Source organism: Panicum virgatum, chromosome 8N (genome assembly GCF_016808335.1).
Source record: "Panicum virgatum strain AP13 chromosome 8N, P.virgatum_v5, whole genome shotgun sequence".
Taxonomy (NCBI): domain Eukaryota; kingdom Viridiplantae; phylum Streptophyta; class Magnoliopsida; order Poales; family Poaceae; genus Panicum; species Panicum virgatum.
The window spans coordinates 8,523,415-8,536,313 of record NC_053152.1 but is presented as its reverse complement, the minus strand read 5'-3'; the positions used below and the strand labels follow the sequence as shown (position 1 = coordinate 8,536,313).

The 12,899-nt window shown below is 44.5% G+C and overlaps 1 protein-coding gene across 1 annotated transcript; it reads right to left on the bottom strand.

Annotated features, from left to right (window-relative positions):
• Positions 1–3,116: 3,116 nt before the first annotated feature.
• Positions 3,117–6,416, bottom strand: LOC120684454. The gene is made up of 4 exons (XM_039966314.1): positions 6,238–6,416; positions 5,350–5,851; positions 3,843–5,306; positions 3,117–3,401 (listed from the first exon to the last, which is right to left on the bottom strand). The coding sequence occupies exons 2-4, from the start codon at positions 5,828–5,830 to the stop codon at positions 3,283–3,285; spliced, it is 2,064 nt and encodes a 687-aa protein (XP_039822248.1). The 5' UTR covers positions 5,831–5,851; positions 6,238–6,416; the 3' UTR covers positions 3,117–3,282.
• Between the last annotated feature and the right edge of the window lie 6,483 nt (positions 6,417–12,899).

Below are 12,899 nucleotides of genomic sequence, written 5' to 3'. Positions count from 1 at the left end.
CCCCACCGGTCCCACCGGTCGTACAGACTGGTCCATCCGGTCAGTTTGTTTCAAACCAGCGTGAGGTATCTACATCCATGTAGCCAAATTCTTCGAGTAATTTTGATAAAGCACTTGCTGATTATAAGAATGATTTGGCTAATTTGCCTAGAGAAAGTTTTGGAGCGGATGTTAGAAGCAAAACTCGCACATACTAGAAGCCGTATCCTACTTCGTTTGATTCGGTTGCATACCCTGCTGGTTTTAGGTTGCCTGATTTTGTTAAATTCAGTGGAGAAGATATTAGTCAGTATCTTGCCCAATTAGGAGAAGCTGGTTCAATAAACGAGTTGAAAGTGCATTTATTTTCTTTATCTCTAACTGGAACCGCTTTCTCCTGGTTTTCTTCTTTGGCACCTAATTCTATTGGCTCGTGGGAACAATTAGAGCAGAAGTTCCATGAGCACTTCTTCTGTGGACATGATGAGCTTAAGTTGTCTCACTTGACATCGGTTAGACAATCGCGTGATGAATCTATCAATGATTACATAAGACGATTCCGCGATACAAAAAACCGATGCTTTAGTGTGACTATTGCAGAAAAAGATCTAGCTGATTTGGATTTTAATGGCTTGTGTTCTCATGTTAAATAAAGATTAGAGGGCTATGATTTCTTTACTGTCACTCAGGTGCATCAAAGGGCTTTGGCTATAGAAAGCCGAAGCAAAGAGTCTCAAGAGTCTCATAGACATCATCGTAGTGCATGCTTTAGATTGCAATTCAGATTGCTCGGACGATGAGTCTAAAGATGTATATGGTGCTGAGTTTGTTTGGCCATCTCAAGCCAAACCATTTATTTGTTCTGCTCTTAAGCCGATTCACAAAAATCGGAAAGATGAAAATTTTACTTTTGATGTATCCAAGTGTGAGAGGATATTTGATGAGTTATATAGGATTGGATACGTCAAGATGTCACATACTCTACCGCCGCTTGAAGAGTTGAAGCGGCGAGCATATTGCAAATTTCATAATACTTTCTCACATGCCACCAATGATTGTAATGTATTGCGTAGGCAAATTCAATCGGCCATTAATGAAGGACGATTGGTTATTCCTACTATGCAGATTGATCAAAATCCTTTCTCGGTGCATATGTTGGAATTGAACAATCCTAAAGTGCTAGTTCGGCCGAGCCAAGCCGAATCAACAAAGGGGAAGAATGTGGTCATTGGTGATGAAAGACCTGAGAAGAAGCTGACATCGAAGACCCCTCAAGGTGCAAAAACACTCGGGGGCAAGACAAGAAGAAGAAGGCCGACAGCAAGTCGACCGATTTGACCGGCCACAGCGGCGGTCTAACCGGTTCGACCGGTCTGACCGGTACGCCCAGTAAATCTAGGAATTCCCCCAGAAGCATGACAAGGCCAAGTTTCAAGGAACTCTTGGCCAAATATGAGAAGGAGGGGATTGCTCAGAAACAGAAGAGGCGACAAAGCGAAGCAAAGGATACGGGTTCAACGTCAGAACATCAAGAGCAAACGAGTCAATGTAACTATACTTCATCTAGTGGACCGATTGCTCCATGGCATTGCTGGTATCCTTACTTTTATACACCCATGAATTATAGTAGGATGCATATGCAGTCATATTATATTCAATATCCTCCTATGTATCCAAATCATGCATTACTACAAAGACCGATTGTTGCTAGCAATAATCTGGTCAAGCAAGATGCTGATTGCAGCAAGGAGGATGAGAAGAGCAAGAAGCAAGGCTCAAAGTATTTACAGCCGAGGTGGTGTCCCTCAGGCTTGTCTCATACTCAGAAGCAAAGGCTGCAACATATGCGCAAGAAGGAGGCAATGGAGCAACAGGTGGAGGCCATGCTAAAGATGTCAGCAACAATGGAGATGGTGTGGCGGCCCAAACAAGTTGTTTCAACATCGACTTAATTAGAGCAAGTCATGGTTGATAATTACTTATCGCCCTTAGTACAAAAAATGGCCGATGTAGTGTTAATCATCGCCCTTAGATAATTTTGGCTCAGAAGAATATTTGTTGGCAAGCAAGCTTTACCAAAAAAATAGGGGGGGCATATGTTGATAACCAAAATTGGCACCAACCGGTTTGACCGGTCGAGGTACTGTGGCCTGTCCGGTATAGACCGACCGGTCTGACCGGTCTAGGAGGAATTCGAGTCAAATAAGGATTTTTGTAGATCTAAATCTGTAATAGGGATTTGTTGCGGGATAAGTCCACCCCACCCTATAAATATAAAGGGTCACGGCCGATTGAGGGGATCCAATCGAACAAAATCAATACAAACTCTACTTTTAACCTTTTCTGCAAACCCTAGCTTTTCCAACCTCCATCTGCTATTCTTCCTTCGTCTCTGCGATGTCTAAAGGCGTTTTATGTGGCCTACCGATCCTAGAACAACCCTACGTGCGCCTGCCCTGATGGGCTCCCTCCCGGGCTAGCGTTCATCGGCTGTCGCCGATTTCATCCCGGCGACTGGTTTGACCGGTCCCATAGACCGGTCTGACCGCTCCACGCAGGAAGAGCTGCATCGAGCCCTTTCTCGCACCGCACGATCTAGTGCGTTCGTGTGTTGATCCGTAAAAGACATCAACAACCGAACTACGGGATAAATCCTCATGTCAAAGAGTTTGCTTCCTCTCATCCCTCCTTTAAGGTTCCACATTTACTTACTGCAATCTTTGTGTGCATTTACTTTCATAGAGTAGTATCTTGATAGGATTGGCTATAATTTTTGGAATGGAGTTTCACACTAGAAGAACCGTAGTTACACATTTAGATAGCACGTTTTAGTTTCAGTTTTGTGCAAACTAGTTGGAGCTATTGGTTAAGGTTTTAAGTTGCCTAATTCACCCCCTCCCCCTCTTAGGCTAGGGCACCCGATCACTATTAGAAAAGGGAAAATTCGATTCATGCCACCACAACTCCGTGAAATTGGGTGTCATGTTGAAAATCATGCCACTCAATGGCATGATTTTCAACATGAGATCCAATTTCAAGAAATTGGAGTGGCATGGAGCCAACTGACCCCTTAGAAAATGAGCAGCTGAAAGAGACTAATGGGATACTCAGTGAGGAAAATAATGTTAATCATGCACTGATCATGGTAATTATTATTTCATTGCTTCTATCAAATAATGGTCCTATGCATGCATCTTCATCTGGGTACATTTTCAATTGCAGACAATGTATTCTGATTTTGGAAAAGAACCACCTCCAGAGCTGTTGCGGCAATAGAAAGTCTTGATGCACGTCGCCAACAGGTTACACATTTTCTTGAACGATTATACAATTCAAGCCTTCTGACTCTGAAGTCGAGGATGATGACGAGGAAGCCGTCGCAGGTGATCGTTGATAACTACTGCAGTGACCTTGACTGTGACCTGCAAGATGTGAAGTTAACTTGTTTTGGTCTATTTTGGTAGAAGCTAACATATGATGTGTAGCTGAGCTTTTGCTAAGTATTTTGTGAATGTCTGATGGTGACACATGTAGGCATGATACAATATTGCCATCTAGATTATATGTAGGTATGATGATGTGGTGATGACATGTTTGCCCTATGCAAACTGGACTTGTACTGAAGCAAATGGTTGTGGATATATGATCCATACATTGTTGATGCAATCATATAATCCAATTTGGCTCAATTGAATTGTGATTGCTAAAGTAATGATTTTAATTATTGATTATTTTATCATTCTATTAAATGATTTAGCTTGCGCTATTCTGCTAAATGATTTAGCTACCGCTATAGCTCACTATAACTTTCTATAGCTTTTAGAGAAGGCTGCCCCTAAACTTTATAGCCCGTTATTTCTTACCTTGATAATAAGGGAGGATCTTGTCTCTCATGTATGCATCTGTGATGCACTCCACTAGAATGGCAGCGATGGTGATGAGCTCACCACCATTGCTGAGCTGCTTGGCATGAGAATCTGAACTGCATCGCTGGCCCGCGTAGCACAGCATCTCCACCCACACCAGGACGATCAGCTTCAGCATGTCCGTAGCCAGTGGGTCTTTTGACGACTCGTCGATGAGCTTTGCGCCAAGTCTACATCCTATATCCAACGGTTTGTTGTGGTAAACGGAAGGCCTAGATCCTCCAAAACGATCTTCCAATTGCGGCCAGACGAAGTTAGTCCCGGTGTTCAATGCATCACCGTAGCTCCGTAGTATTCCAGCCAGGTCCTTGGCCAAGTTGTACTGCAGGCCGGTGAGGCCATAGCACATGTTGATGTATTCTGTGCGGCTAGTAGTAGGAGGCAGCATGAAGGGACGTGCGGCAAGCAGGAAGAGCATGTAACTGGAGAGCGCACGGGCTGCTGCCTCGGCAACGTTCTCCCGGTCGCCTGCGCGCTCCCTGTAGAAACAGAGGTAGACTTCAGTGGCGATGTGCCAGGCGAGAATGCTCTCCTCCAAGCTCAAATCTTCGGGGTTGACACTCGAGGCCAGGCACTCGTATAGCCTGCCCTTGGGCACCGCCCGACCACGTGAGTTACGGATGTGATTTGGGTGGGCTGAAGACAAGTGTATACTCTTGAGGATTTGCTCCACCAACAGCTGCTCGATGTATGAGGAGACGAGGATGGAGCCCGAGTAAGCCAACGTGTTCCACCAGTCCTCCACTCCCATCCGTACCGCTAGTTTGCTGATTCGGCTACCCCTGCTCCGAGCGCACAACTGGAGCAAGCTTTGTTGCCCCATTGAGCCTGACCAATACCTTCTCCTCCATTCAGCTGCATGGATGAGCTTGCGGACAGGCATAACTACAGGTCTAATTGGGCAACACCAAGTATGAACAATATCAGTAGTACCATATACTCCGAACTCATCGGTTGACCAGATGGAGAATATAGCCCTCAACGCTGACACCATCTCAAGGACAAGGGCCCCAACTAGCAGAACATAAGTGGCAGCGATGTCTACACTACTGTAATGACCGCCCAGCTGATGACGACGACTCCACAGATGAAACAGTAATAATGCGATGGCAGTGACAACCGGCAAAACTGCGCGAACGTACAGGCCGCCGCACCAACCGTGTATCGCTACAACCTTGGTGTAGAAGACGTCGTACATCAGGGATAGCTGCATCTCGACTATTCTGTACAGATCCTGCCCACTCAAACATGAAGTATCCGTTAGCTTTATACCGACATGGGGTAGTGGTCCCTTCAAAAAGTTCCTAGCGATATCTATCATGCCGTAGGCCAGCAACAGGTGGTCATTGGTGTCCCGCTGGCCTGTATTATGTGCACGGGCAGACTGAGAACCTGAGTGTCCTTTGTTCAAACAATCGTACTTCATTCCCCCTGGCCTGCTAGCTAAGTGCCCACACTCTCTCCCCGTACTTAACCAAACCGACCACAAATATGAGGATGGCTGCACACCGGAGCAAGGGATGGCTGACAACCGTGGATCCGTAGAGGACGTAACCGGCTGCAGCCACCTGCACGACGAGTGTTTGCAGGTGGCGTAGCCACAACCGGTTGTCCTCAATAGCGTAAGCGGTGATGTTGTCCTGCCCACCGAGGTGTAACAGCAGGAATGGCGCCCAGAACGCCATCAGCTCGTGCTCGGGAGACCTGGTGGTGGCGGACAGGTGCCCGAGCACGTAGATGGCTGTGCCGTCAGCCAGCATGTACGCCGACCAAACGACCACCCTTAACAAGCGGTGGTCGACGCATCGGCGGAACTCCGCCAGGATGAGGAGCGCCACTTGGAGCGTGAAGCTGAGAAGCACCAGAGTCCGGAGACCCCATTCTTTCCATGCATGCGCCACGACCTCAACCTCTGCTCCTGCCATCGATGCCTCTGCCTCTTGCTTCTGAAACGGATTTGTGACATCAATTTTTGTAACAAGGGCAATGCTGACTAAATTATACTACATCCCTTTTTAATTATGTGATGCAGTTGGGTTTTTATCAAACTTTGACCAAATTGATCAAAAGAGTATCATTAGATCTCTCATCGAATTGAAAGTACTTTAGGTGCGCATTATATATTTTTTCTATATGCACAAATATTTCTAAAAATAAAATATTCAAACAAGTGACGAGATTAGTCAACCGTATCTTATATGAAATCAATAATTTTTTTGACAGTATATATGAAAAAATAATATATATTAGAAAATGAATATGTACCATTCTACAACAAATGTGAGCTGTGTTGAAAACGTGGTGGAAAATATCATAAAATGGAGCAGCTTACATGTATTGGATTAATGAAGAAGCAAAGTGGTCGACGATTATCCACTGGCCGACTGGAAATATGCAGCTAACAGCACAGATTGAAGAAAAATTACTTTGAGCTGAAGGGAGGACGTGTTAATCTAGTTTCATATTGGATGGTAGATACTGGGAAATTAATACATTGCAATGTACATAGTCAAGGCCTCAAGGAGAACATATATATAGAATACAAAGTGCAGAACCTGGTGCGGAACCTCACGGAGGGTTTAAGTATTTGGATAAGACCAAGGCATCAAGCTATCTAGATACTCCAGACAGCCCACAAGCAAATGTAAACGTCATGTACTCATTTATCCTTTTCTTTACGTGGAGAAAAAGGTTAGGTATCTAAAAAAAGAAGGGGCTAGCTGTTTATACACTTATTGATAAATTTTCTTCAACTACTTTGTATAAAAATAATATAATTATATTGAGATTTATATATAACTTTAAAATTTTTACTAACACACCATTTTCACGAAACGAAGTTTGTGGGGCCCGGAATTTTTTCCTCACCTGTGCACGCGACGAATCTGGCCTGCTCGCGCACCGCACACACAACACAAGCGGCAAGGAGCACACGCACGCAAGGAGGAGGAGCGAAAAGCCCACGTAACGTACAGATGGATGGTGCTGTGTTTTTGGTCCGGGCATCCGCCATCCGGTAGCAAACAGGCCCAATTCTTCGTAGAATTCACGCGGCGAGGCCGACCGAACATTACGGCGACTGTAACAGGGCTCTGGTTGTTTCTGATTGTGACCTCGTGTCGTGTCGTCACGATTCTGAGTTGGAACTCTGCTATTCGTCACACTTGTCTTGAGCCTGTGACTCAAGTGGAAAGTCAAATGATCAAATCGCTTTGAACGTGCCACAACCGGGGTGCCAACCAGTAAGTCAAGAAACGGGGATGTCCAATTGGCCCAATCCGCTACCAGGCGTAGCGTGCGTGAGCGGTGAGCGGCGCGATCGAGCTGAGGAGGGCATGAACCAATTTGTAAATAAACTCTCTGAACTCCTAATCATTCATCTGCCTTCACCAATTGTGTTCTTGTATTCTCAATTCCCCAATTCTCCGACCTCTCCCATCTACCGTGCTGTCAACCTATTGTTGTACCACTAAATCTTGGAAAAAAAATCTATCAAGCATGTGCATGAAGATAAAAAAAAATAAATCAAATCTTTTTCTCAAAGTAAGTGGATCCCTAAATAAAAATAAATATATAATTCTATATATGCATAGAAATTGAAAAACAAATTAATTTAAATAGTACTAAATAAAAAAACAAAAATCAAACTTATTATTGTACCACAAATCTTGGAAAAAATATATCATGCATGTGTGTAAAGATAAAAAAAATAAATCAAATCACTTTCTCAAAGAAAATGAACCCCTAAATGAACATAAATATATACTTCTATATATGCGTAGATATTGAAAAAGATAATTTAAAAAGTACTAAATAGACAAAAAATCAAAACTCAACCTATTATTGTACGACTAAGTTTTGAAAAACAAAAACTATCATGCATATGTGTCAAAATAGAAAAAAAACAAATCTCCTTCTCTCTCCTCCATAGATCAAGTAAATAATTTACTTAGGAATGACGATAAATATATAGATCTAGTTCAAATGATTACATAATCTTGTTCTCCTACTACAATAGCACAACAACATCCAAAAGTTTAAGGCAAATGGTGCCTCAAATGGCAAATACACAACATAGAGATCTAGATCTAGCTAGAGGCAAAGAGAGCTCCATTTGAGTCTTAAAACTAACAAAGAGCTTAGAAATGACATGGAATTAGCATTACTTACCTTCTAGAGCCCTCAACTTGAAGAAAACAAAGCTTAAAACCTTTTCTCCTTTTTATTTTTATTTTCGTGGAGCTTCTCCTCCGAGCAATCAATGGCTTGTCGGGAGAAAGAAGGGAGTCCGTTGCTTTTATTGCCCATATTTAGAGGCGGGTGGGGGGGGCGCTCCCAGAAATGCTATTTGTTGGGACGCTTCAACCCCCCACCCACCCCTACAAATGGGCGCAATTTGTAAGGACAGGTAGGGGTGATCTGCCCCTACAAATGAAATTTTCAGGAGCGGATTACGCCCCCATAAATGGTGCCTATTTGTAGGGGCGGGTGAGAAGGTGATCCACCTCTACAAATGAATTTTTAGAGGCGATTCTATTGCTACAGCAACCTCGCTATATTTGTGAGAACATGTGAATTTTTAGTCCGCCTCTAAAAAATTCGAGATGTTTCTACAAACCGTTTTTGTAATAGTGATCGCAGCCCCAGTGAACCTGTACCTCTGGCCTGTCCCGAGCTCCTGGCAGCCGTCGCACCGGAACGGCTGTCCTTCGGTGGCCACCAACTTCAGCATGTGCGCGGGAGATCTCCGCTGGGGGCTCACATGGTACATCTTCATCTTCATGATCGGAGGACTTGCTTGATCTTGCTCGACTCTCGACCCGCCTGGAATCAATCAGCTGAGCGAGCTTTTAAATCAATCAGTACACCCGCACTAGTGGACTTGTTGATGGAAAATGAAGACATAGCCGCCATCAGTTTGACCCTACATAAGGCGCAGAGTGGTCGGCGAGAAACCTTATTATGACAACCACCCTACCCCCTTCCCTAAGTATTAATAAACAATACATATGGAATATGTAATAGGATTTTTTAATAGGTTAGCTCCAAGTCCAGCCAAGTAGTATCTTTTATGGGCGTGCAAGATGGCATCTTATTTTAGCATAATCAAGTTATTATCAGGCTCTAACATATGTCAAGTAGAGAACAATATGATCACAAATTAAATGGGGGAATTGTTCTTAGTATGCGTACTTTAGTAATGAATTCATGCTGTTGTCAATCTAACAAAGCATGATCACTACTACATTTTTTTTTTGAAAGTAAAGGCAGGAGTGCTGCCAAATCATATAAGGAGGAGTAGAAAGCACTACTATAGATATACCCTTTGTAAATAGACTATTACTGCCGGTTTAATTAAAATAGCTATCACCGCATGAGTCGGTGGTGATAGTCACTTTCAGCGCCGAATTGTATTACGACCCGACAGTGATGGGTCACCCTTCTCTTTTTATTCAACTAGCTTATCAACCCGTGCTCCCATACGGGCTAATTAAAATTAATATAAGAATGAGGTCAATAATTATAATTATGTATATCACGCTCTTTTTCATCAATTAAATATTCTAACACATACTCTAAAATATATATTTATCATTATTTAGTTACAATAGGTTTCATTTTGCATCTCACCTCCACATGTATTCGATATATATATTTAGTTAAACTATTTGTTTGTGAATTGGTAGTCTTATCTCTTCCATCATACATAAATACATGGTGACACATCGTGGGTAGTATTTTTATATAAACAATAATATTAGTAATGATAGAAATTGTAATTTAGATTTTTATATTGACACTTTAATATTTTATTATAATTATATAATTTAAATTCAGATTTAGGAGTAATTTAACTTCTAATAATGATATGATTGGATAATTTATATGCAAATTTAGGGGGCTATTTGTATTATAATGGCATATGTGGGTAATTTACACGAAGATTAGATGGTTACTTTAATTTTTTTTATAATGGCATAGGTGAGTAATTTAGATACATGTTTAGGGGGTTACTTTAGTCTATCTTCATAATGGCAGAGGTGGGTAATTTATAAGAAAAAATAACAGATCCAATGGCTATTATAATTAGAGTTGTTATATTAAAGGTTAGATGTTTTTTATTTTTGTGAGAATTTATAGAATTTCTCTATTTTATTAGAGTGTCCACCTAGAATTTTAGGTGGCTTAGACTTCAAAGGAGCCTCTATTATCTCCGTCCGGTTGGCGAGCAACGCAGGCCGGCTACAACGACCCTCGCTCTTGGGTCTTAGCAGACATTCACTCATAGTTGTCGTTCTGGGCTCGGTCCGGCCACCACCGCTCGGGAAGAGAATGCCACCATTGGATTGCCTGAAACTACAGCAAGGAGAACGTCAAGTCGGTAACCAGCTGAATCATAGAACTAGTAAGACAGACACAAATATTAGCATGTGCATCCACGTACTGATCGAGAACAGTGTAACATCCCGGATTTTTCCGGAATGTTATAAAGTCGAAAAATGTGAATTTTAAAATTTTTTGTGGCAGTGCTGTAATAATTTCATATTAGTAAGAATTCTTTCTCCCTAAAATTCCTAGTAATTAAAAACTTTGTTTGAATTAAGGAAAATATTTTGCTAGTGTGAGAAATATTTGGAGTTACCCGGATTTATTGCATCTACCTTGTTTAATTCGAATTCGTTTCGGGTTTATTTCATTGATTGAACTTGTGTGGAATTTAAATTGAAGTAAGCCCTTCAATTTAAATTCAGATACTAACACCTAACTCCCTAACCGGCCCAAAACACAGCCTGCCAAACCCACCAGTCCGCTGGCCATTTTCGGCCTGCACTTGTCCGGCCCAAACCTCTTCACGCAGCCCACCCCGGCCTACTGAACCTCCACGGCCCAGCCCAGCACCACGCCACCCCCTTTTCCTTCCTTGAGCCGCTGACAGCAGGGGCCCGCCAGTCAGGCGCCCTATTCCCTTTTCCCCAACCTCCCGACGCCGCCTCTGCCTTCGCAAGCCGCGCCGACGCCCCGCGCCATTCTCCGCATCCGCTCCGCGACAACGAGGGGAGCCGGCCGCGCCCACGTCACCCACGCGCCCCGCGCCGTGCCCATGAACGCTTTTGCCTTCGCGCAAGCCCAACCCTAGCCTTGCGCGGCTAGATTGCCGCCACGCGTCCCGGGCGCCCGCGCCAAGCCGCCCCAACCGTCACTCGGCGTCCGCGACCCCTATAAGAGCCGCCGCGTCCGCTGCTCAGGAACGCCGCCCGAACCAGCAATACCGTGGCCGTGTCCAAGGAGAAGGACGACGCTGGACCCGACGCCGAGCGCCACCAAGCCAGCGAGGAGTACCTGCTGCCGCAACTCGGCGCCGCCGCTGGGCATGAGGAGAACGATGCCGACGCCAAGCTGCCCACGGGACACCACCGGATCGAGCAGAAGGATGCCGCCGCCCGAGCTCGTCACCATGCCGGCGCCCCCGATCGACGACATCGACGTTCCAGCGCAGCCTGCATAGCACCAACCCGACACGGCTCCGCCTCGCCTCTGCCTCACCCTGTTCTCCTTCGACTTGAGCCGGTAGGTGCTGCTGCGTCCCGTCCAGCCCATCTCCTTGCTGTTCGGTGTGAATTTCGCGCCGCCGATGAACCATCCGTAGACAGCCATAGGTCTTTCCCGTCCTAGTTTTACGTTTGCAGGGGCCCGACGCGCCGCCGCCACACCTTGCAAACCGCCGTCGCCCTCTCGGCCGGCTGCCAGGCCAAAACCTTGGCCTTGCCTCGCCGCGCCGCTGCCTGACCTCGCCGTGGCCGCACCCGGCTCGTGCACATGCCTTGCTGTCCAAGGCCGGGCCTTTCTGCCCCCTTTGCACATGCTCGCCACGTTGTTGCCTCGCTTGGGCACGAACCCAACCACGCCGTAGAGTTCGCACATGGCGAGCCCTTTTGGGCATTTCGTCGAGCACTCATGGTGCGCACGACCACACAACCTATAGGTGCGCGTGACCTTGCCTTGCTGAAGCACCGTCGCCTAGAACGGCCTAGAATGCCGCCCTAGCGCCTTTGCACGCACACCCGCTGCCTACGACGCGGCCGAGCGCCCACGACTGCCCTTAGGCATTCTGCCGAACACCTTGCAAGCAGCCACAAACCTGTGCTCACGCGCACTCGACGCGACGCTTTCCAACCTATGAAATGATACTTTTTGATGATTATGCAGCTTATCAAATATTATGAGCTAATAAAATATAAGTATGACTATGCAAATAATTCTGCTTTATTTATTTCCCATGTGGATCGGATGTACTTCTATACCTGTGCTGACATGGCAACTTTTTCGCACAGGTTTGGAGCCGACCAAAGAGTTCACACTCGTGACCAAGGTGAAATACGGAGAGTACTATGTTGACGCAGCGTGGCCCCTGGGCGATGCGATAGAGACCTTGTCATCCCAGCCGCAGCTGAACCAAATCGCATGATCGATAATGCTCTAATGAGGTGTCACTATAGATGTGATGACGACGTGGTTACGTACCACTAATGTTCAATAAGTATCAGCCAGCTATATGCTAATAACACATTTACAATAAAATCACTAGAGCTTATATATTCAAATCTCCCATTCGCTATTCACTAGTCTATCAACCTATGCTCTCGTACGAGCTAATTAGAATTAATATAAAAATAGACTTATAGCTAATAATTATAATTATCTATTATATGTCCTCTTTCATTTATTAAATATTTTAACACATACTATAAAGTATATATTTATCATTATCTAATTGTAGTATATTTTATTTTGCATTACACCTCTAGGTGTATTTAATATATATACTTAACTGAACCATTTGTTCGTGAATTGGCATTATTATCTCTTCCATCATACATTAATATATGGTGACACATATTGTGGGTCCATATCTCCTTCATTCTGCTTGAAGGAGAACCCACCAAACATATAGCATTTCCTCATGCTTGGATTATGCTTCACCAACCTGCTAGT